This window comes from Culex pipiens, chromosome 1 (genome assembly GCF_016801865.2).
Source record: "Culex pipiens pallens isolate TS chromosome 1, TS_CPP_V2, whole genome shotgun sequence".
NCBI classification, from domain to species: domain Eukaryota; kingdom Metazoa; phylum Arthropoda; class Insecta; order Diptera; family Culicidae; genus Culex; species Culex pipiens.
The window spans coordinates 65402710-65427602 of NC_068937.1; the positions used below are offsets into that span (position 1 = coordinate 65402710).

The following is a 24893-nucleotide window of genomic DNA, read 5'->3' on the forward strand; positions in this document are numbered from 1 at the left end:
CAGCTCTAATAAATTAATATAATATTAATAATTTCGAGAAAAATTAGAATCCTGCGCTTCAATTAATCGCCGCAGAAAGATACCGTCGCAATAGAAAACCTATAGAGCAGGCAAGAGAGTAGGCTTAGACAAAAATTAAAAACATGTTGATTGTCAATCTGAAAAAAAACGTAGGGACGTTTGGTGCTGGCTTTCGATTGCTTGTAGGTTTCAGCTGACTGATGTTCGGTGACGGAAAAGGTTCTGCGACCTTCGCGGCCGGATCGGTGACATCCGTACCTGTGCCGGAATCTGCGACCTTCGCGACAAGCTGTACCGTCGAATGGAGGCAATGCGGGCGTTGTTGGCTCCGTCGAGCAAGCTTCCCCCTCATTGGCGAACCTGCTGCCTAGGCATACGCTTATCGGGGCATGCCCTTAGGGGACCCTCCTTGAAGGTTAAGCTGCCTGAGGGCATATAGTCCTTGGAAACATGGTTCCATGCAAACTACAAAAACTTGTTTTTTTCTTCAAGAAACAAAATTTAATATGAAAAATCATCCCCACACGAACCAGAGTACTGGCCACCGAGAGATCCTGATTTGTAGAATTTTCATTAAGTTTATTTAAGGAAAAACTGATTCCATTTCTTTAACCAAGAATTTTTATTTAGAAGAGTCCGGTTTCAAAATATTCGGTGGCCACATCCAGAACCGCATTGAGAAATCAGTATAAACTGGTCATGCAACATATAGAACTTCTGGAATTTGAATTTAGAGTGTCTCTTGTGTAATTTCGTCTCCAGGACAGGTTCCCATGTTCCCACCGGGGGGATTCAGCGGTTCTATGGCCTTCGCGGCGGGCTTGGTGTTCTTTTGGCTTTCTTTAAATCGGTAGCTATAGCATCCGTTGGTCCGGGTGTGGGCTCGTATAGCGGGTGCAAGTGCCGCCGATTCACCAACGAGGGACAAATCGGCCCGACAAAGCCATCACCAGCCAAAGTGCGTTCATCCGACCCGGTACGGAAACCATGACTGCCGCGAAGGCCCCGGAATCGCTGCATCCAGCGGAATTCCAACATTATTTTCTTAACCTTTATAAATTGACAGCAATGGAAAGTGGAAATCAACACGGTTGCTGCCTAGGTTGCTGCGATGAATCTGAAAAACGCTTGCGCTCGTATCTTTGAGACCCCTACAAGAAAATCACCAAAACTGATATTTTCTCAATACGCGCAATATAATAAATTAATATAAACAAGTCCAACTGAATCAACGGTTTGTGTCGAAGCTAGCACATGGCAAGCTTTAGTAGAACAGTGCTACACCTCACTTCCTCACACCCCCGCCAATCCGTCCGATAAGCCAAACAGTCCTGGAGAAAGCACAACTTGCACCACCACGTATGGGAAGACTTGCTGGTTTAAACCTGCTGAGAGGAACTTGCACGATCAAGCCCTCTCGGAAAGCCTGGAATGAATTAGAACAGGAAAGCCAGATGACAAATATGTAAGAGGGAACGAGATGCCTTCAGTAATATTCCCAAAATCTGTTCGGGTAAATTCGTTACTCGAAACTACGAAATTTCTCACGAAATTACGTACTTCCGTTCAACCTTTCCCTAATGACGCTTTCTGAGGAAAGTTACAATTTCTACTCGTCCACTTGGTCCTGAGTCGCGGAAGAGGCAGCAGCGCCGATCCAGTAGTCTAGCCCCCCGGTGTGTTTAGTGACGGTAACTCGAGTGAAACGAGTGATCTGTAGATTTGTGTAGTTAATCTTTGTTCTTTCCTGTAGTGTCCAACCTTAGCTTAGCTAGTAGTTTGTGCGGTCCGATTCTGTGTGCGAAGAGGAATTAAAAGGTAAAGTACCTAGTGTGTGTGTTGATGTGTGATGTGTGTTAATCGTCGCCAAACAGCCGACGACGGCGTTCTGTTCTAGAGTCGGAACCAACCGCCTCCTACCAGCTCGTGCTCGCCACACCGCCACCAAAAGCCTTAGCCGCCCTGCTGACCCCGCGGTCTCAGCGATCGAGCCCCGGAAGTCCCACTGGGATCCGGAAGGGAGACCACACGCTACACGTGGCTCCAGGGAGAGCCATCCATCGCGCCAGCCGTTCCTGTCCAGCCGCTGGTCCAGATTCGCCGCAGGAGTTCACCAGACCGTAGACGTCGGTCCACGTGGTCACGCGCCGTCCAGGTTCCAGAAGGAGGCGACCCGTCCACCAGGCCGGCCAGCCGGCCAAGCCCGATTTCAACCAGGCCGCCCCCTTAAGATCGCGCGCCTTTCATCTGCTCCAGAAGAATATCGCACCGCGTGGTGCACTAGCGACGCGTAAGCCAATCAACGAAACCGGTCCGTGAGTACTCACCTGTTACGTAAAAACCGCATGCGTACGCACTCGTAGACGTCGTCCGAGTTGCCAAAAACACACACACACATTTTCTAAGGCTCGTTGCCCTTTCCCGAGCCTAGTTCCGTTGGTCACCGTTGCACCTGTGACCTCCGGGCTAACGTAACCAAGCCCAAGAACAAATCCGCACACAGATAGTTAGTAGAGAGAGAGAACCAAGAAGAGAAGAGGAAATGAACACGTAGGACACTACAAACATGTAACTTAAACCTAGGTTAAAAATGTACAATTAAAACCCACATTTAGCATGCAATATATTTCGTTTTTCACCTCCCCCAAGACGTTGTTAGCGTAGTTGTTTTTGGTGAACGAAATGTCTCTCTCGCCAGATTAGTTGCACGGGTCTAGAGGTCTCTCGCTTCGCATTCGACGACTCCACGTTTTTGTTACTGTTGTTTTACTCCAAGTGCAAGGCTGCTTGGGAATCTCAGCCTGGGGTCTTTTCCCGTCTCAGCGATTGGTGCGGGGGTAGAAATTATCCTGTGAGGATCCAGAGCGAACAGGTGATTGGTTGTTCGGACGGACAACGGGTTGCCCCGTTCAGTTTTGGATATTTTTGGAGTCATCACACGCGAAGCGGAGTACCTCTTACCCATTTTGAGTCCCTTGAACGTTCCCCCATTCATTTCAGGTTTTACAAAACGACCCGCCCTGCGGCTGGGTCTAGTCGGGCATAAACCAGGCAAGTCGGTCCTCTACGGAGGTGGCGCATAAACCGTTTGCTAATTAACAAACCCGTGGGACGGTTATCGGACGGATTCCTTCGTGGCTACAATTTGCGTACCACAATTTGTTCTCGTTTCAAATAAAAGAAGAAATAAAAGAAATAATTTGAGAAAGTGGGAAGAAATGAGGAATTAGAAAAAATATGAAAATAATAGAATAATGATAAATTTTCGAAAATTGTATTGTAAAAACTCTGTAGCATTTGCAAATAATCTAATCTAATCTAATCAGACCCAACTCTGTAGCATTTGCAAATAAATATTAAAAGTTCAAATTTTACTTAATATGGTTCAATGACACTGAGATCAGGAAAAATGGAAAAATAGTGCATTAAAAATTACCCAATAAATATTCCTTAAACAAAAAATAGATTGTTCAAGGTATTGAGTATCTCATAATCGTATAAAATTGAAAAAATAATTCATCTTACAGAACACCAGGTAGTTATTATTGATCAGCACGACTGAGTGCTTCTAGCAGATGCGGCGAGTGTAGATATTATAGGTAATTTCAAATACTCAAAACTTTAAAATTCGATATCTCTGGAACGAAACATATTCCTTTCTGTCGATAAGTGATTCTTATGTAAAATCGGACGGGGAATACGATGGTGAGGTCAAATTCAAAAAATAAATAGGGCTGTTTTGAGATACGGCCATTTAAAGATTTCAATTGCGCAATACAGGTAGAAAACATATTTTAATCTAAATTTTGATCACGGAAATGGATTCTACGTCCAATTTCCTTCAAAATTGAGTCTAAGACCGACCCTCTAAGATTTGTGGTTCCTGAGCTATCGTCGTTTGAAGATAGGGGTTTTGCTCAAAAATCGCCAAAAGGTCGATTTTTTGGGAGGGTACAAAAATGGAGGGGGTGGTCCGATTTGGATGAAATTCGGGATTTTTGCATGTTTTGATAGTCTTAACAGCTCTGCCAAATTTGAGCAGAATCGGAGATGGTAATTTTCAAATGGTGTTCCGCTTCAGGTGGAATGACCCATATTTGATTCAAATGGGTACTAAAGCTCTATGTCAATTTCTATGTACAACGGTAAAAAACACGATTAAAAACAATTTCTGATCACTTTTTTTCATTTTAATGCAAATTTTTTTTTGACAAGACAACATTTTTTCGATGGATTAACTATGGAAACCCCTTGGAACGAGCTGTCAAGTAGGAGCTTTTCTGTCAAGAAGGATCGCGAGGTTAATTTTTCAAAATTGATTCAAAAATCCATTTTAAACTTTTTGTGGTCGTACAAAGGGTCATTGTACTCAGAAAAATAAGCTTTATCGCTATAAACAATAATACCAGCAATCTAAGCTTCATTTTAGGACCCAATTGTGTATTTATAATGGAAACCATTCAAACAAATAAATCAAACTTGTTTACTAACTGTCTAACAGATATTGCTGGACCGCCGGGTTTTATGGTTGTACCGGTGATAGTGGTCATCACGGAGCCAAAAGATGTCACGGATTGAGCAGGAACGAGGTGTTGTTCGGCTAGCCCGCTCGAAGGTGTATCCGACTGCTGTGGAGGTATGATGACGTTTTGCTCGTTTTGCGACAGGTACGGCCCGGACTGGGATTGCTGCTGGTGTTGTTGTTGTCACACCTGTGGCTGCATATAGAGTTATCTACGTGCGTGTGTATTGCGTGTACGTACACGAAAAAAAGTGAGGTTAAATTTTGTCCGGCCAGCAAAATCAAATGGTGCGCTAGTGTGCGTACGCGAAACGTCATAAAGCTCTATGGCCACTGCTACTCAATGGAGGTCCTCCAATCAGTTGAGACTGCTGCGGTTGTTGCTACTGCTGCTGCTGCAGACTATGATGCGAACTTCTCGAAGGTGTGGCAGTGGTGTCGTCTAGTTGCACGATGCTTTGGAGCTAACCGGCGATGATACGGCAGCTCCACGGTAACCTGATGCCTTCGAGGCATCCACCTGAGAGGAGAAACAAAAAAAAGTTTAACTCGCGAAACTCTACATAACCACTAACTCTGGAGCAACATTTGAAAGGGGCGGTACGGCATTGCTCTTACGGCCTTTCATTACACGCGTTTAAATGGGACGAAAGTCCGTAACAGCAATGTCGTACCGCCCCGTTGCTTGCTGTTGCTCTGGAACTCATCATACATGCAGCGGTTTGTTCTCGAGCAGCTCCGGCAACGCCATGTGATCCGCCGGGTCCGTGCCCGAGACCCCGACCTCTCCGACTCGTGACGCCTGATAGTGGTGGTGCGGCCCTCCGTGATGCTCTCCACCAACCACGCCGTGACCGTCATGACTCTGGGCACCACTTCCGCCGCCTCCAGCACCACCACTTGAGTTCGTTGCAAGAGCGCGAGCAAGTTCTCGTGCGCCTGCGCATTTGCGTGAAGGTTGTTGTTGATCTTAGACTCCAGTTGCAGGGCGATGACAGATCCTCTGGCCAGCAGCATCTTCTGTATCAGCCACTTTTTCTGATCTCCTGCGCCACCGTTCTTAAGAATTAATTCTGTTTAACTTTTTGTTTGCGGCAGTTCCACCCAATAGAGCTTTATGACGTTTCAAGTACACACACTAGCGCACCATTTGATTTTGCTGGCCGGACAAAATTTAACCTCAATCTTTTTCGTGTACGTACACGCAATACATGCGCACGTAGATAACTCTATTGTGTTAACACAACAAAAACAAACGCGATGTCAAACGGTCGTACTAGAGAGCCTAGATTTTATAAGATCCAGGCTCTCTAGGTCGTACCAATGTGATGTAAAAAGAGGTGGCGATGTTTTGATCATAAACAAAATAAATTCCTCGTTAACGGTGCACATCAACCAGAGCTTTTGCACCCAGATTTTTGTTACAGACATTTTAGTATCCTCAAAACTACGGGAACTATCGATATGATTTTTTATTCATCCCTTAAAGTACTGTCCACAAAGCAATTTACAACATAGTTTGACTAATTTTACAATCGCGTTGTTGCGGGATTGGGTCCGTAAGTTTGGAATTTTGGAATAATAAGACAACAACTTCCTTCGTTGCTGTGCACCCTTAATTAATTAATTTTGGCAGTTAATTAATTAATTAATTTAATTTCTTACTATTGTCGGGCGGTACGACATTGCTCTTACGGCCTTTCGTCTCATTTAAATGCGTGTAATGAAAGGCCGTAAGAGCAATGTCGTACCGCCCCTTTCAAATGTTGCTCCAGATTTAAATGCGTGTGATGAAAGGCCGTAAGAGCAATGTCGTACCGCCCCTTTCAAATGTTGCTCCAGATTTCAAAACAAAACAACCCAGCAGGGTAGGTAAACCATCACCATCGCACTATCATTGATGCATATTTCGGTGCGTTCCTCGTCTCTTAAAATTTCTCTTCTCTTTCGCAGCCGAGTGATGGTCGGCTTGCTATCGCGAATATCGAAAGCCCAACGAACCGACGAGAAATACCGTATCGCTGGCTCCGATGGAACTATCGTTCCAACCGGAGAGACACGCACACGAAATTGCTGTATACATACACTGGAGCTCACGCACACAAATGAACTCATTTCTACAGGGCTTACGGGCGAGAGAATTTCACGATTGCTCTTTCTCTTGCTTTTTGAGCGAGGGGACTGGCCGTGTGAGAGATTTTTTTCCGTCTTACGCATCGGTTTGTTCGTTGCTCGCTATTTCATCGGCGTCGTTTTCGCTTCGCTCTCTTGATGCAGTTTTGGGGGAACGCCGAAAATTTGATGATTTGAGCGAGGGACGATATCTAAAAGCCCTCGCCATCGGCGAGGAAACGAGAAAATACCATCCCTGCAACCCAGTTTCCACATTGGCCCTTAGAAGCAAAGGGTCTATGAGGATTTTGAAAATAAACAAAATATCATTGGCTCTGGCCTTTGGTAAAATAGACATTTTTTCATAGAAAAATCATATTTTTCATACTTATCTCGATATGTAGCGATAGTTTAACACTAGGTCTATTCCCGTACTTGCAAAATTGCAGAATTTCTGCAGCTTCTGCAGAATTCTGCAGCCAGCATAAGTCACTTTTTTGCAGCACGTTCCCGTACTTTTCAGCTCGCTCTCTTCATCTCTCTCTTTTGCAGAAGTTCTGCAAGGAGAGAAGCCGCAAAACTTTTGCCTGGGTAGCGACACAGAGTAATCCAGAGGGAGCACTGGCATTTAATTTATGGTTGCGTTACGCGGTACATCGTGGTACATCGCCCCTTCGGGAAAAACTTAGCATGAGAAGTTATTTTTTTTGCTATCTTAGTTCACTGGATTTTCACAGGCGTTACGATTTTCAATGACAGTTTTCCTTGTCAGAAATTAAAAACATTACTAAATCAGTTGAAAATTCATAATTTTTTACCAACTTGGTGAGGTTAACAACTTTTAATGATTTAAACAGTTTTCTTGCTATGTAACAGTATGGGAGTCGTACTATGTGCAGCAAGCTGAACCGAGGTTAAGGAGAACCAATCTCACAAATAAATGCAAACCTTCCTCGGCCAGGTTTTGCAGGAAGAAAATACCCACCTCCGGCTTTTGCGCCAGTGTGGCTCCGATTGCCCTCGATTGCCGGAAGGTGTGTTACGAGCCCGACTAGTTCTGTTCAGGGCGAATTGCCCTGGCAAAATGCATCAAGGACAACTTGGGGAGCTTAATCTAGCTGATCTGATTTGTGTAGCTTGTCATTCTTCTCGCTACCGCTCGTGATGCTGATGTTACGTGGCCGCTTGATGGTAGTGCAGCAGCTAGCAGGAACGCGGATGAACCTCACAGCTGCGTACGCCGTCTGATGTACGGCGACTTGTCGTCAGATGACTACTTGCAGGAGCTGGTCACGCAGCTCTGCGTTTCTCTGCGGTGACAAAATCGGTAGCGCAAGGTAGCGCGACCTGAGTGGCTTCAGCAGGATGTTGATGGTACTGCGGAGTCCTGGTCACACGATAAAATTGCGTACACGTGTGTGTGTGTCAAGATTGAGTGCGTGCGTGTGATAGAGGACGTCAGATGGATCGCACCCGTCAGGCGGCGATCGCGATCGTTGCTCGCAAGCAAAAAATATTATACTTCTTTCGTTTAGTTTTTTTTCGAAAATAGTTAACAATTCCCATTGTATAAATACATTTATTGTCGCTTACAATTTAATTTGCCCTTTGATTAAAGCTTGCTTTACATTCTTTCGTGGTTTCTCCCACGGCACACCAGTAAACTAATTCGTAATCTAACTTCTTCCAACGTGAACTTCCTCCCACGACACAACAGGTAACATCTTTGTAATCCGACTCCTTCTAACGGCCCGTAGACAAGGTCGTCGGGCTTGCTTTCTCCCACGGTACAACACATCTTCGCATACCGACTTTCCAACGGCCCGTAGACGGGGACAGTTCACGGTGGTTTTTTTCTCGCACCAGAACAGGTCACTTTTTATTTATTTTTTTCCCAAACAATCCCGATGGTGAATTGTTTGACAGGACATTTTCAAATATTGGCTACTTGATTTAATTCAAATATCCGTTCAAAAAAATAACGCCTGAAAAAAAACATAACGCCTGCTACCCTTAGGAAAATCCAACAACAACAACCGTAACGCAGCCACAAAATTCGATGACTTTTGTAGGGACTGCGTCCTCTGGATTACTCTGTGGTTTATTCACTTTATGAATGCGAGGAAGGCACCAACCACCTAAAGGTGGATTAAGTAACGTTTTTTTAATTATTTCAAAACAATTAAAAAAATGGATTGACAAAAATTGTAATTGTTTACCTCTAGAACGGGGACTTATTTTTTATGCAAATCAACAAATCAAAAAATCAAATTATTCGCTCTACAGCTTTGCCTTGGCGTTCTCGATTGCGAGATTCCTACTCGAAACTAGGTGTTCGAAGGCTTGATTGTTGAGGCAATTGCAAACCTCTTTTTACACCTAAGCTTCCATCCACCTCGGGATTCGAACTGATGACCTTTGGATTGTTAGTCCAACTGCCTACCAGCGACTCCACCGAGGCAGGACCCAGGGAGACGACTCCTACACCTGGACTGAGCTAACGACCTAACCTGTAGGTTAGACCGGGACCAACATTTACTTCCCTGTCCGACGGAAGGCGTGATCAGACAAATCTCGTCTCAAAATTTGCCACCGGGACCTTCTGGGATCGAACCCAGGCCGACTGGGTGAGAGGCAACCACGCTTGCCCCTACACCACGGTCCCGGCCATTCAACATTTTATCTAAAAAATCAAGCATGTACCATTTATTAAACTAGTAATTAATAATGCTTAGGTAGACATTTTACATTAGGTAAACAATTTAAGAAATGAGAATGGCAGGTACGTTTAAAAAACATAATAAAAAAAAGAAAAAGGTTTAATATAGAAGGTATATTTATATAGACCATAAATACATGTTTTAATAGCAAAATGTTTGAAAGATAACATAAATAAATTATGATTGGATTTCACATCGAAGAACAACGGTGACGCAGCGAAATTGACAAATAAAAAAAATGAATAAATTTTAAAATTCTGTACATAAAAAAATGAAAACTCAAATATTAAAAAAATAAAACAGTTTGTACTCTATTTTCCGAAGAACTCGTCAAAATGTTCATGTTCATCTCTAAATCCTCTAAACCTGATTATCTAACGACTCAAAAAAATGTACTTTTTGTGGCGCATTTAAGAATTTAATCTTCCTAAAATTTAAGAATTCGACTGAATTACATCACATTTTTTGGTTCAAATAAGAATACAAATTGGTAGCACCGTTAAAGGTACAATTTATTATTTGGCAATTAAATTTACCTATTATTTAGACACACATATTTAGTCTATTCAAAAAGTTATCATTTTAACACTAAAAAATATCGCTATTTCATTTACATTAATGAACTAAACATGAAATCGTTAACACAAAAAAATCGTTCTCAATAAAACCAGACATACAATCTATTTCATCCGCAGGTGATGGCAACAAACGGAATACATTGCTCCGGCAGAAGTCTCAGCGGTTAGTCGTGTTTTTTCGCGGTGTGTTTGGCGCGTTTTTCACGGCGATTCCGAGGCGTGTGCGAGCGGACAAGCCCGTTCCGGTGGTCAGAGAGGCCACAATCTGGTCGTCGTGGACACGGCGGCGGTGCAGCAGCGGAAGAGGAACGAGTTCCTGCATCCGAGCAGCAGCAGCAGGAGGAGTGAGCAGCAGCGGCCGCGGAGGCAGCTGAGGCGAGAGACGGTCGTTGGTCGGTGGAATCGGCCCCGGAGAGTCGACTGCGGTCGGCGGACCAGTTTTCGGCCAGGCCAGGTCGGAGACAACCCGTTGTTTACGTGGCTGGCAGCAGGCAGCACAACAACAACAACAAGCGCGCGCAAACGAGCTTCCCGCGCATCCCGCTGCGGGCGGCAGCCAGTGCGGCCAGTTCGGCGGTGAGTGCGAAAGGCGGGTTTTTTGTTTGCTTTTAGTTTTTTTTTTTTCTCATAGTTTTTTTTTCCTGTTAGATTTTTTTTTCTCATTTCTTCTGCGTTATTTTAGTCTTATTTTTGGTTTGATTAGTTTTCTTCCGTTTTTTCCTCAATCATGGATCCGACCGAGTCGGAACACGAGGAATCTGATTTCGATTCATCCATTGATGGTGACGAGGACGTGGAAATGAAGGACTCTGTCTCGGGAGTTCCTTCAAACACCACCAACAGGGATCACTTCCTGAAGGATAAGGATGCTGACGGTAAAGGGGGATCCACGGACGGGTCTAAGAGGAAGAAGCGAAAGCGTCCTAAATCAGATCCGAATCCGGTTCCCCCTCAACCACCGATTCCTCCCTCGACTCCAGACCCGATTCCCCCCTTGACTCCAAACCCAATTCCTTCTCCCAATCCAGATCCAATTCCTCCTAAAACACCGGTGCCGAATCCGGATCCAAATCCCCCACCGCTCCTGAATCCTCATTCCCAAAAACCGATTCCTCGTCCTCGTCAGTATCAAGAGGGATCGCAAACGGAATGGGTGGTCTTCTTCCGGCCCAAACAGAAGCCGTTAAACTTTGTACAGATCACCAAGGATTTGCAGAAGCACTATCCTGGGGTGGTCGAATGTACCAAGCTGAACAAGAGCAAGCTCCGCGTGATCGTGAACTCCGCGGTGCAAGCTAATCAGATCGTAACTGATCTGCGGTTCAGCATTGAGTACCGTGTTTGGATTCCGGCCCACAAAGTCGAGATCGACGGCGTGGTGACCGATGACAGTCTGTCGCTTGTCGACCTCTCAAGGGCGGTGGGACGCTTCAAGAACCCTAAACTTCCAGCTGTGGAGGTACTCGAGTGCCGGCAACTGGGCAACGTCACCACCGAGGGTGGCCAGAAGAAGTTCATTCCTTCTGCCTCGTTCCGGGTGACTTTTGCAGGGTCAGCTCTGCCGGACTACATTGAGCTGTACAAGCTTCGGCTTCCAGTTCGATTGTACGTTCCGCGAGTGATGAGCTGCGAAAACTGCCAGCAGTTGGGACACACCAAGACCTACTGCAGCAACAAGAGCAAGTGCTCAAAGTGCGCCGGCCCCCACAAGGACGTGGATTGCCAAAAGCAGGCTGAAAAATGCCTGCTTTGTGGCGGGGAACCGCACAAAACTCGACAATGCCCAAAGTACAAGGAGCGCGAGGACAAGATGAAGCGATCCTTGAGGGAACGCTCCAAGAAGTCCTTCGCGGAAATCCTTAGTCAGGTGACCCACCCCAATCGCTTCGCTCCTTTGGCGGACGAAGATTCGGGGGACGAAGATTCCGATGTGGAGGTCCTCTTCCAGAGAGACGAAGAAAGTGACTCTTCCGGACCAAACCCGAAGCGCAACAAGGCTTCCAAGTCCAGGAAAGCCGCTGGCGGCAAGGGTAAGGAAAGTGACTCGTTGAACTTCGAGGAGGATTTTCCTTTCGGTCCGTCGGGTAAGCCCGCTCCGAAGCCGGCACCGAAGCCGACACCGAAGCCGGCACCGATTCCTCTCAAGCCGCTGAAGCCCGTTCCCAAGCTGCCAAAGATCCCCCTAAAAACGGTTCCTCAACCGAATCCGATCACCGATGCCTTCAAAGGAGTCCTTCCTTTTTCCACAATCGTGGAATGGCTGTGCTCTTTTGTGAGTGAACCGACGCGTTTAATCATAAAGAGGTTTGAGCCTCTCGCTAGACACATCGGGAAACAGCTTGCTAGCACGACGCCCCTCTTGTCGTTCATTTCCTTTGATGGGTAATACACCAAAAACGAAAAACGGCATCTCCTTTCTACAATGGAATTGCAGAAGTTTAACCCCCAAGTTAAACGATTTTCAACAATTCGCATTCGAACGAGACTGTGATGTGTTTGCGCTGAGCGAAACGTTTCTTATCGGAGATGAGACGCCAGCTTTCCGGGGGTACAACATCATCACAGAGAGCAGGGCAGGGCCAAATAGAGGTGGAGGCGTACTGATTGGGGTCAGGAAATGCCACACTTTTAGAAAGGTCACGCTCCCGAAGCTAGGAGGAATCGAAGCAGTCGCAGTACAGGCCAGGATCAGAGGACTGGACATTTGCATTGTGTCCGTCTATGTTCCCCCACAGGTGTCGTTAACTCGACAAAAGTTGTGGGGTATGCTTGAGCTGTTGCAGGCACCGCGACTGGTTCTGGGTGACTTTAATCTTCACAGCATCGAGTGGGGAAGTCACAAGACAGACCCTCAAGCATATCTGATTCATGAACTGTGCGACGACTTCCAGATGACCCTCCTAAACAGGGACAAGCAAGTTACGCGGATTGCAACACCACCAACGCCAACTACGTCCGGTACGAAGGCGAGTGCCATCGACTTGTCGCTCTGTTCCAACAGTTTGGCAGTTCTCTGTGACTGGAACGTGCTTCAAGATCCTCGTGGCAGTGATCATTTGCCGATCGCTATTCTGGTTAGCCATGGCCCACAGCAATCGACAACGGTGGAGATGCCTTACGATCTGACGCGAAATATCGACTGGAAACAGTACGCGGAGGCAGTCTCCATTGGAGTTGAGTTGCGAGCTGGGTTGGCACCGCTTGAAGAATATGCGTTTCTGGCTAATTTGATCTATGACAGTGCGTTACAAGCTCAGACAAAACCCGTCCCGGGACCGTACATCCGAACGCGCCCTCCTCTTCCCTGGTGGGACAAGGAGTGTACGGATCTCTCGGCGGCCAGGTCTGAAGCTTATGTGGACTTCTGCAAGTGTGGAATCCGAGCGAACTTCCAAAAGTACAGAGCTCTTGATCGCAGGTACAGTAATACTCTGAAGCGGAAGAAGCGAATGTACTGGCGGGAGTTCGTTGAAGGATTACCAGCAGATACGTCCATGAGCACTCTGTGGCGCGTTGCGAGGGCCATGCGTAGAGGTTCCGTTCCGAACGAGAGTGTGGAAAAATCGGACAAGTGGATATTGGATTTCGCCAAGAAGGTGTGCCCGGACTCGGTGCCGACACAACCATCATTCGACGTTGTTGATGGGAGCGATTCTAATCCTCCCTTCTCGATGGTAGAGCTCTCCATAGCACTATTGACGGGCAACAACACTGCTCCTGGTCCGGACAAGATCAAGTTCAGCTTGCTGAAAAATCTTCCGGACGTCGCCAAGCAGCGTCTGTTGAATCTGTTCAACAAGTTCGTGGAGCAGAACATAATTCCACACGAATGGCGACAGGTCCGGGTGGTTGCCATTCAAAAGCCCGGTAAGCCGGCATCCGACCACAACTCGTATCGTCCAATCAGCTTGCTGTCGTGTCTACGCAAGTTGCTGGAGAAGATGATCCTCGACCGCCTCGAACCATGGATGGAACGAGAGCACTTGCTGTCTGACACGCAGTATGGCTTCCGGAGAGGCAAGGGAACAAGCGACTGTCTAGCCTTGCTGGCCACAGGGATCGACATAGCCCGTGGTAAGAAACAGCAAATGGCTTCTGTCTTTCTAGACATCAAGGGTGCATTCGATTCAGTCTCCATCGATGTGTTGGGAGTAAAGCTGCGGCGGAGCGGTCTCAATCCGACGATGTGCAACTTCCTCATCAACCTGTTGTCAGAAAAACACATGCACTTTGTGCAAGGTGATCTGGCAATCACCCGGATAAGTTACATGGGTTTGGCACAAGGCTCACGCCTTAGTCCATCCATGTATAACTTCTACGTCAGCGATATCGATGATTGCTTGACCGGAGACTGCACCCTTATACAGTACGCAGATGACGCAGTGGTTTCAATCGCTGCCAAGAAGGAAGTCGATCTGCTAGAACCCTTGCAAGATACCCTGAACAACTTGGCCCATTGGGCAGTTGGAAAGGGTATTGAATTCTCTCCGGAGAAAACGGAACTGGTCGTTTTTACGGGGAAGCATGAACCGCCGCAGCTCAATCTTTCTCTCTCGGGAAAGACTATCGAGCAGTCGGACCACTTCATGTACATGGGAACCATCTTTGATCAGAAGGGAACATGGGGGAAGCACATTAACTACCTGAAGCAAAAGTGCCTGCAAAGAACTAATTTTCTGCGCAGCGTCTCTGGCAATCGGTGGGGTGCTCATCCTTCTGACCTGCTTCGACTGTACAAGACAACGATACTCTCGGTGCTGGAATATGGCAGTTTCTGCTTCCAGTCAGCTGCGAAATCACGCTTGTTGGTTCTCCAGCGGATACAGTACCGAAGTCTTCGCATTGTCTTGGGATGCATGCACTCAACTCACAACATGACCCTCGAGGTCTTGGCGGGAGTGTTGCCTCTGCGAACTCGTTACTACGAACTGTCTTACCGGTTCCTGATCCGGTGTGATTACAGGAATAAACTGGTAATTGACAACTTTGAAACGTTGCTGAACCTTCACGTTGAGTCTCGGCGCATGCTTCTATATTATGACTTTATGTCATCGTGGGAGTGGAGCCCGAGCACAACGGTACAGCGCACGCCTCCGTTAACCAGCAGCACCCTGATTGGCTTCGACACGTCCATGAAAGCCGATACTCGCGGTATCCCAAACCATCTTCTGCGGGGAGTTGTACCGTCGATCTTCGCATCAAAGTACAACCATGTTCCTCCAAACAACAGATTCTTCACCGATGGCTCCAAGCTCGACGGCTGTACGGGCTTCGGTGTTTATCATGAATCTTATCAGCTGTTCTTTAAGCTGAAGGACCCGAGTTCGGTTTATGTCGCAGAGTTAGCCGCGGTTTACTGCGCACTGCGAATCATCGAGACCATGCCACCTGACCACTACTTCATCTTCACCGATAGCTTTAGCTCTGTTGAGGCTATCCGGACTCTGAAGCCGACCAGGGAGTCTACGTTTTTCCTCACGGAAATACGCAAGACTTTAAACAACCTGGCGGCTCAGTCCTTCAGCATCACGGTGGTATGGGTCCGCGCTCATTGCTCGATTCCGGGTAATGAGAAAGCGGACTTGCTCGCCAAGAAGGGTGCTGAGAGTGGAAACATTTTTGAAAGGCCAATTAGCCTACAAGAATGCTACGGTTTTCCGAGGCAGCGTGCGCTTCTGGATTGGCAAAATCAATGGGACGACGACACCAAAGGACGTTGGATGTATTCCATACGACCTAAGGTGCAAAGAAAAGCCTGGTTCAAGGGAATGGACTTGACGCGTGGATTCATCAGAACGATGTCCCGCCTTATGTCGAACCATTACTCGTCCAAGGCTCATCTTTACCGTATCAACATGAGTGATACGAACATATGCGACTGTGGGCAGGGTTATCAGGACATCGACCATCTCGTATGGGCGTGTCCAGATCACCAGGCTCACAGAATTAAGTTGAAAGATACCCTCAGGGCCCGAGGAAGACCACCAGAAATCCCGATGCGAGACGCGCTATCTCAGCTAGACCTTGATGTTCTCTATCCTATCTATCAGTTCCTCTCAGATTCCAAAATATCTATTTAGTTTTCTTCCAGTTAGTTTCTCTTCAGTTAGTTTTCCTCTATTTAGTATAACTCGCCTTCACACAAAGCCGTCGTTTCTGGTTTGCACCGGAAGCAAAGCAAGATCGCCCCAGCAGCTGGACACCGAGTTGCGGCTGAGGACAAAACGCAAAGGCCAGAAGAGCCAACCAAGACCCCTACACAATCCCCCTTCCCTTCCCACGCATTGTCTTTAACATCAATCCCTTCCCTACTAACCCCGAGTAGGCCGCGGGTAATCGGCTCCCCTCCCACTAACATTTACACACAAGATCCTCTGTAATTATTAAGTTTTTTGTAATTACAAAAGCCGACTCGGTCCTAACCAGGTCCCAGTACCGAAAAGGACCTAATAAAAATAATTTTATGAAAAAAAAAAAAAAAAAACCAGACATAAAAAAACTAACTACCCAAAAAAAACCATCAATTCAAAATATACAAACGTCTCTTCAAAAGACTAATTCAATTTAGTAATAATAAAACAAAAAAAAATACATCTAATAATAAAATGCTTGATTTCACCCAAATTGCAAACTTTATGTAAGCGTGTACTCAACATCCATCACACCAACTTGCAGTCACTTTGCAACAAGAAAGAGAAGAGAGAGCTTGCAGAAAAGTACGGGAAAGGTTTTGTTGCAACTTCTGTCTCTCTCATTGCAAAAGTTCTACCTGGGAAAAAAGTTACTTATGTTGCAGAAAAGTACGGGAACGCTCTGCTGCCGATTTCGTGCAGAATTGCAGAATTTTGCAGTACGGGAATAGACCTACTGTTAGCATCGTTTGAAGATAAAAATGTTTTGTTTACTTTTTGACTTTGGACCTTTTGACGGACTTTTGTCCGGAGTGTACAGCGGATTACCGCGACGAGACGAGAATCGGCGAAAGGAAAAACACTCGCGTTTAGCTTTACAAAAAGAACGTTTTATTTAGCGAGAAAATCGAACCGCACGCGACAACGTTTTGGGCGGGAATGATGTCGTGTAAACGCCGAGGCAACTCAACTGAAGGTTGGTGCAGAAACGGCGGGCCAAGGAGGAGGCATAAAGGTGAACACTGTTACTTTCAACACTCCCCCTCAGTGTGATCCTTCTCACTGATGCTGCTCGAGCCCGAGTAGTTCGCAGAACTCCCGGTGCTTCGTTGGCCCCAACGGTTTCGTCAACACGTCAGCAGTCATCTGGTTGGTTGGGCAATACTCCAGCTTGATCTCCTTCCTCAGGCACAACTCGTGGATGTACTTCTGCTTCGTGTCGATGTGCTTGGATCGTCGGCTCGTTCGTTCGGAACGCACAAACGCCAAGCAGCCTTGGTTGTCTTCGTTGATGACCGTCGGGTTGTCTTGTTGCTCTCCGAAGTCACGGAGAAGTTGTCTGAGCCACACCGCTTCTTGGCACGACTCGCAGAGGGCGACATACTCACTCTCCATCGATGAAAGCGTCACGCAAGGTTGGCGACGGCTCGCCCACGTGATGCTTCCTCCTCCGTACTGGAACAACATCCCGGACGTCGATCGACGGCTCTCGGCGTCTCCGGCCCAGTCAGCGTCAGAGAAACCGACAAGGTCCTGGTTCTTGTCCCCGCCGAGTTGTAGTCGATAGTCCTTGGTACCTTGCAAATATCGTAGCACTCGCTTCGCGGCAGTCCAGTCGCACTCGCGGGGTGCGCTGAATCGCCGGCCGAGAATCGCCGCCGCAGCAGCAATATCCGGTCTGGCAACAATGGCCAAGTAGAGCAGACCTCCGACGAGGCTACGATACTTCGTCGAATCCGTGAATTCTTCTCCAGCTTCCTCCACCTTCAGGTAGGCCGGATCCATTGGCGTCTTGGCAGCCTTGCACTGCTCCATGCCGAAATCCTTGAGCAGCTTGTTGGTGTAGTTCTTCAGACTCAGCTTGTACACGTCGGATTCGCGCTTCACCTCGACTCCAAGGAAATGACGAACCTCGCCGAGATCTGTCAGCTCGAACTCCGCTTTCAATCCAGTACAAGTCTCCGCCATCTTCCGTTCGTCCGTCGAGGCGATCAAAAGATCATCGACGTACACCATCAGCAACACCTTGGCTTGTCCGCGATGGTTGACGTACAAGCAGGGATCTGCTGCGGCCGCCTCGAAGCCAAGCTTCACGAGTACTCCATCCAAGCGCTTGTTCCAGCAGCGAGCCGACTGCCGCAATCCGTAGATACTGCGTTGAAGCCGGCACACGAGCTGCTCCTTCCCGGGTTCCTGGAATCCCGGCGGTTGGCGCATGTACACCTCTTCTTCTAGCGACCCATAAAGATAGGCGGTCTTTATGTCCAGATGTCGCACGGTCATTCCATGCTTCAGCGCCACCGTGAGGAACGTTCGGAAGGTTGCTTGACGTGTGACAGGTGCGAACACGTCCTCCACGTCCACTCCAGATTGCTGCGCATAGCCCTGCGCGACGAGTCTGGCTTTGAACTTCACGATCTGGTTGTTCTCGTCTCGCTTCACTTTGTAGATCCACTTCGACCCGATCGCTTTCCGTCCTTCCGGTAGCTGAACCAGCTTCCACGTTCTGTTTTGCTGGTGTGACTCAAGTTCGTCCAGCATCGCCGTCCGCCAAACGGGTTCCTTCAGCGCTTCCTTGTGATCGACGGGTTCCTCCACAGCGCACGCCGCGATCCCGACAGCGTTTTCCAGCTCGAAGTCGTCCAGGTAACGCGGCCGAGTACCAAGATTCGATCTTGTCGACCGACGAGGGCTTGCGTTTGGGGTGCTTTCTGCCTCTTGGAACTCTTCGTCGTCACTTTCGCTGATCTGGCCGCCAGCGACATCGTCACCAGCCGTGTCGTCTTCGTTGTCTTCCTCCTCTTTGGGCTCCTCCTTCTTGACGACGAACGGCTTCAGCTGAATCTCCTCATCTGGGTTGTCCGTTGACCACTCCACCGTTGACGTGCCGTTGCCCAGCTCGAGGAATCTGGCATCACGGCTAACGGTGATCTTGTTCGTCTCCACGTCGACGAAACGATACGCTTTTTGCTCGAATGCGTACCCGACGAACACCAGCTTTCTTGCCTTACTGTCCAGCTTGCCACGATTGACACCCGGGACATGAACGTACGCTTCGCTGCCGAACACCCGAAGATGTTTCAAGTCGGGCTTTCGTCCCCACCAGAGCTCGTAAGGGGTGCCTTGGATCGATCTGGACGGCGTTCTGTTCTGCAGGTACGCGGCCGTGATCATGGCCTCGCCCCAGAACCGCATGTCCAGCACTGCGTCGTTTAGCATGCAGGTGGCCATTTCCGTCAACGATCTGTTCTTTCGTTCAGCGACGCCGTTCGACTGCGGGGAATGCGCGGTGGTAAACTGAGGCTTGATCCCTTCCGCCTTGTAGAAGGTGCGGAGTTCACGGTTGTCGTACTCTCCCCCTCCATCCGACCTCACCACCCGCGGCTTGCGGCCAAACAAGTTCTCCACCCAACGGACGTACTCTTTGATCCGATCGGCCGCCTCCGACTTCTGCTTCAGGAGGTAGATGACTGTGAAGCGGCTGTAGTCGTCAATCATCGTCATCACGTACCGATTACCGCTTGGCGTAACGGTTCTCATCGGTCCCCACAGGTCGGTGTGGACGATGTCCAGCACCTTCGACGACTTCCGGTCGATGACCGGTGGAAACGGAAGCCGAGCAGACTTCCCTTCCATACAGCACTCACACTCCAGTCTCAGACCGCAGTCTGTTACCTTCATCCCGTGGCCAGCTCGTCCTTGACAAGCCGCTCCGCCTCTGCCCAGTTGCGATGACCGAGCCGTCGGTGCCATTGGTGCTGGCAGTCTACTTTGTGCCGACGTTCAGCGGCCACCATCGATTCCTCCTCCGCTTGGCGCAGGTAGTAGAGCCCTCCGTGGCGTCCACCCGTGGCGATCACTTTACTGTCACTCACTACCGAACAGCTCACTTTGTCGAACACTACACTGTAGTCTTTGTTGGCCAGTTTCCCGACCGAGATCAGGTTCGTGGACAGTCCCTGCACGTTTTTCACTTCTTGGACATCGAGTTTCACTTTTCTTCCTTCACCGTCGATGCCAAACACTGTTCCGCTGCCCTCTCCCTGGATCTCCGTCTTCTTACCGTCCGCCAGCGTGATATTGCCACCGGCGAACTCACGCAGCGACTCGAAGAACTCCCGGTCGTTGGTCATGTGAGCGCTGGCACCACTGTCGATCACCCAGCAGGCAGTTTGCTTCCCTCCGACGGTGAACGCGATGCCCCGCGCATCGTTCTGCGCGGCCTTCGCCTTCGCGCCTCCACCACCGTCTGGCTTGGGCGAACTTCCGCCCTTCTTCTGGTCTCCGCCGAGCTTCGGGCAGTTCCCCTTGAAGTGTCCAAGCTGCCCACAGTTGAAGCACTTCGGCGGCTTCTTCCGGTTCTTGCTTTCAGCAGTCCGCATCGCTTTCTCCACCTGGCGAGAACCTCCCTTCCGTTCCTGCTGCCGGCTGTACTCATCTTCCAGCTTTGCCTTGACAATTTCGAGAGAAATGTCATCGTCCGCGAGGCAATCCAGCGCGGTCACGACCCCATCGTACGACGACGGGAGGCTTCGAAGCAGCATGCAGATCAGGGTGTCCGTGTCGAGCGACGTTCCGGCCGCTTCCAGCCGGTCGAAGAGAACCTCGAACTCGCGCAGGTGCGCCACAAGGTCGCCGCCATCCGGGAGAATGAGCGCACACATTTTCTTCAGCAGCGAAACACGGACGGAGCGCGTCGCCTGCTCGTGGTGGGCCTTGAGAGCCCCGAAGATGTCCCGCGCGTGAACCTTGCCCTTAATATGCCGCAGCTGGCTGTCCTCCAACGCAACGATCAGATGACCTCGCGCCTTCCGGGTCCAGACAGCATCCTGTTGCTCCGCTGCGGGGACTTCTTCCTCGATCACGTCCCACAACTCTTCCGTGTCCAGCAGCGCCTCCATCCGCAGCTTCCACGTGGACCAGTTGGCCTCGTTCAACCGGGTGATTCCGGTCTTCGGATCGGCCATCTTTTCACAAGCACTTTTGTCTTTTGTTTGCACGCACTTTCCAACCCGATTCCAACCTCACTTTTCCCCGTGCACCGCGCGCGACGCGGAGCACCAGCGAGTACCCGTGGAATCGTCCTCTTTCACCAAAACTCGTCCACTTCTGGGACCATTACCTGACGGACTTTTGTCCGGAGTGCACAGCGGATTACCGCGACGAGACGAGAATCGGCGAAAGGAAAAACACTCGCGTTTAGCTTTACAAAAAGAACGTTTTATTTAGCGAGAAAATCGAACCGCACGCGACAACATTTTGGGCGGGAATGATGTCGTGTAAACGCCGAGGCAACTCAACTGAAGGTTGGTGCAGAAAAGGCGGGCCAAGGAGGAGGCATAAAGGTGAACACTGTTACTTTCAACACCTTTTACATTGTTTTGCTTTTTTTTTTTCTATTGGTACGTTCGTTTGATGGCTAGTTCGGCACTGAGTGCCGCACTCAGAGCTGTCAAAGTGTTTCTTTGAAGAAACTCGCGCTAGTTCCGCACGAGTTTCGCCGCCATCTTGGAACTGAAACTCTAGTGCCGCACTCGATATTTTTTCAGTTTCATGCGAGTTCCATGCACACTGAAAAAGAATGTTCGTTTGAACCAAAACTGGCACCGACGAGTGCGGCACTCAGTGCCACACTGGCTGTTCAAACGAACGTACCATATGTATTCATACAGACTTTTCACATCAACATACAGACAGCCTACGTTTTTAGCAGGCATCCCGATCAAACTGTCACGACACGACGTTTGCAAAGTAAAGAATAGGAAAAGCAAGAAAAATAATCTCGAATCTGAACAAAAAAGCTGTGTTTATTTATTTCAATTGGTAAAATTTTAAAAAATCAAGCTAAAAATCATGAGCTGCAACGATAAAGGCGATGTGTCGCGAGAAGATTGGCAATCCCGGCTGGAAACGTTCCAGTCGTTCAAACAAGACGACATAAATAAGCTAATTATGAACTACTTGGTGACAGGTAATTTAATTCGTCGTCACTGGCGCTTTCTTTTTGTGTTGTGCAAACTTTCGGGTCGGGCCCAGGGGATGATTTTTCCACCACCAGATCGCAATAACTAACTAATCCGGAGCTGGGGGCGATTCTTTCAGAGGGTTTCAAGGAGGCGGCGGAAAAGTTTCAAGCCGAGTCCGGAGTGGAACCGTCGGTGGATTTGAGCTCTCTTGACAACAGAATCCTTATCCGGGAAGCGGTCCAGAACGGGCGGGTGCAGGAGGCTGTGAGGCAGGTGAACCAGTTGCATCCAGAGCTGCTCGACAACGATCGCTATCTGTACTTCCATCTCCAGCAGTTACATCTGATTGAGTTGATTCGGTAAGTAAAATTGCGTTTTATTTTAATTTTAAACGCGAAAACATAAATTATGCAGATCTGTAAAAATCTATAAGTTACTTTTCATGGAACGATCCGTGAAACTTTTAGCTCAGAATACTAGAATCTGCAAAATCTTTTTGCAATTCCGTCGTGAAACTACTTACTTTTCCTGTCATTCTTGAACGACGAAATAGCCTACTTTTCTGTACCAAAAATAACAGAATCGAATAGCAAAACTCTTCAAAATAAATGCAGAAAAGTTCTACTTTTCAGCACTGAAATGGGTGCTGAAAAGATGAACTTTTCAGCACTTGTTTCGAAAAGTAACACTTTTCAACATTTTTTTTGATTCAAACGATTTATTGACAAAGTACATGAAAGTTTGACATAAAATTTCACTCAACGGGTGTTTTTCGGAATTGCAAAAAATGTTGTATGGAACTCGTTGCAAAACTTGATTTTTTCAGCACTCTTCGTATTTATCCAACTCGGTGAACCTCGTTGGATAAATGTACGACTCGTGCTGAAAAAATCCTCTTTTTGCAACTTGTTGCATAAACTACTATTTCGTAGCTGCCTTGCGTTTTACTCGGTATGCTGTTTTGACATTGTGGGGAACCTCGGAACGACGGACGAATAAAACGACCGGAATTAACTTTACTAAACCGGAACAGTTCGGATTCGAACTGTCGTCCTTGATCGGTTGTTACGGTTTCCGGAATGCCAAAGCGAGATATCCATCCAGTGAGCAGTGCTTGAGCAACGGTTTCTGCTGTCATGTCGACCAACGGGACTGCTTCTGGCCATCTTGTGAATCCATCGATCATCGTCAGGACGTAGCGGTTTCCGTTGGATGTCGGGAGTGGTCCGACAAGATCGATGTGCACGTGTTGGAATCTGCTCTTGGGAATGGTGAAGCTCTGAAGCGGCGAAGATGTGTGTCGATGGACCTTTGAACGCTGACAGCCATCGCAAGACTGCACGTACTTCCGCACGTCCTTGTGCATCGACGGCCAGACGAATCGATCACCCAGCAGTTTGCGGCTTCCTCGGACTCCTGGATGGGACACCTTGTGCAGCGTGTCGAGAATCATACAGCGAAGTTTCTCGGGGACGTAAGGGCGGACTCGACCTTCAGGGGATACATCACAGTAGATTTGAGCTTGTGTACCCGGTAGCGGCTTCGGCTCCAACTTGAGGGATGAACGACCATCGTTAAGCAGCCGCTTCAGCTCTTCATCGCGGATCTGTTCCGCTGCAACCTCCTCAAAGTTCACCGAACTGGGAAACGCGATGGTTGCCACACGAGACAGGGCGTCTGCGACTTCGTTCTTGCTACCGCTGACGTGCTGGACATCCGAAGTGAACTGAGAAATGTACCGGAGGTACCGTTCCTCGTGTGGTAGGTGGTTGTTGCTTGTAGATCCTAGTGCTTGAGTCAGCGGCCGATGATCGGTGAAGATGGTGAACGATCGCCCTTCGACCAAGTACCTGAAGTACTGCACAGCCAGCTTCATTGCGGTTAGTTCTCTTCCGAAAGTTGAATATCTGGTTTGCGCTTCAGAGAACTTCTGCGAGAAGAAGCCAAGAGGAGCCCATCGGCCGTGTTCAAACTGCTGCAGCACGGCGCCGGCCGACGTGTTCGACGCATCGACCATCAAACTCAGCCGTTTTGTTGGGTCCGGGTAGTGCAGGAGGGCTGCGCTGGCGATGCTCTGCTTGCAGTTGTCGAAGGCAGCCCGTGCTTCGTCACACCACTCGAGTTTTCTTGTGTCGTTCTTGCGGTTTCCAGGTATGAGCTTTCGCAGGGCAGCTTGTTCATCTGTGGCGTGAGGAAGGAACCGTTTGTAGCCGTTGATCAGAGCGAGAAACCGACGGAGTTCTTTGACGGTACCTGGCAGCTTGTAGTCTTGAAGCGCTTGAACTCGTTCGGGTAGAGGTCGCAGCCCATCCTTGTTCACGAGATACCCGAGGAACTCAACTTCACGCTGCGCGAACCGGCATTTAGCAGGGTTGATGACCAGACCATTTTTGTGCAGACGTTCCAGTACGCACCGAATGTAATCGCGATGTTGATCTTCGTTGGCTGAGGCGATGCAAATATCGTCAACAAAAACGGTCACAAAATCAAGATCCCCAAAAATCTTGTGCATGAAGCGTTGGAACGTCTGCGACGCGTTACATAATCCGAACTGCATTCTTGTAAATTCGAACAGCCCGAAGGGCGTGATCACCGCAGTCTTCGGGATGTCGCACGGTTCTACGGGAATTTGGTGGTAGGCCCGCTCCAAATCCAAGGTGGTGAATATGGACTTACCGTGTAACGCGTTGAGAAGGTCATGGATGTGTGGAACTGGGTATCGGTCCGGCACCGTCACGGCATTCAGACGTCGGTAGTCGCCGACGAATCTCCAAGCTCCGTTCTTCTTCAACACGCAGTGCAGTGGGCTGGCCCAGGAGCTGCTCGAGTGACGGCATATTCCC

At 48.5% G+C, this 24893-nt stretch overlaps 4 protein-coding genes across 4 annotated transcripts in view; 2 read left to right on the top strand and 2 right to left on the bottom strand.

Moving 5' to 3' along the window:
- LOC120430815 (uncharacterized) overlaps window positions 1–3016 on the bottom strand; it is a 9428-nt gene extending 6412 nt beyond the window's left edge. The window contains exon 1 of the mRNA XM_052711697.1: window positions 2983–3016. Coding sequence (XP_052567657.1) covers window positions 2983–3016 — 34 coding nt within the window. The remainder of the gene's footprint in view (window positions 1–2982) is intronic.
- LOC128093590 (uncharacterized) overlaps window positions 1–12541 on the top strand; it is a 435512-nt gene extending 422971 nt beyond the window's left edge. Inside the window, exon 2 of the mRNA XM_052711002.1 lies at window positions 10071–12541. Within this exon, the coding sequence (XP_052566962.1) occupies window positions 10681–12339 (1659 nt within the window). The 5' untranslated portion in view covers window positions 10071–10680 and the 3' untranslated portion in view covers window positions 12340–12541. The remainder of the gene's footprint in view (window positions 1–10070) is intronic.
- On the bottom strand, window positions 3187–5867 carry LOC120430113 (uncharacterized). Its single transcript, XM_039595198.2, has 2 exons — window positions 5256–5867; window positions 3187–5063 (listed from the first exon to the last, which is right to left on the bottom strand). Exons 1-2 carry the CDS (start codon window positions 5558–5560, stop codon window positions 4946–4948), a joined length of 423 nt encoding a protein of 140 aa, XP_039451132.1. The 5' UTR covers window positions 5561–5867; the 3' UTR covers window positions 3187–4945.
- Window positions 12542–21816: 9275 nt separating the features above from the next.
- The window catches only part of LOC120430118 (glucose-induced degradation protein 8-B homolog), a 30648-nt gene continuing 27571 nt past the window's right edge, over window positions 21817–24893 (top strand). The window contains exons 1-2 of the mRNA XM_039595203.2: window positions 21817–22055; window positions 22187–22409. Coding sequence (XP_039451137.1) covers window positions 21938–22055; window positions 22187–22409 — 341 coding nt within the window. The 5' untranslated portion in view covers window positions 21817–21937. The remainder of the gene's footprint in view (window positions 22056–22186; window positions 22410–24893) is intronic.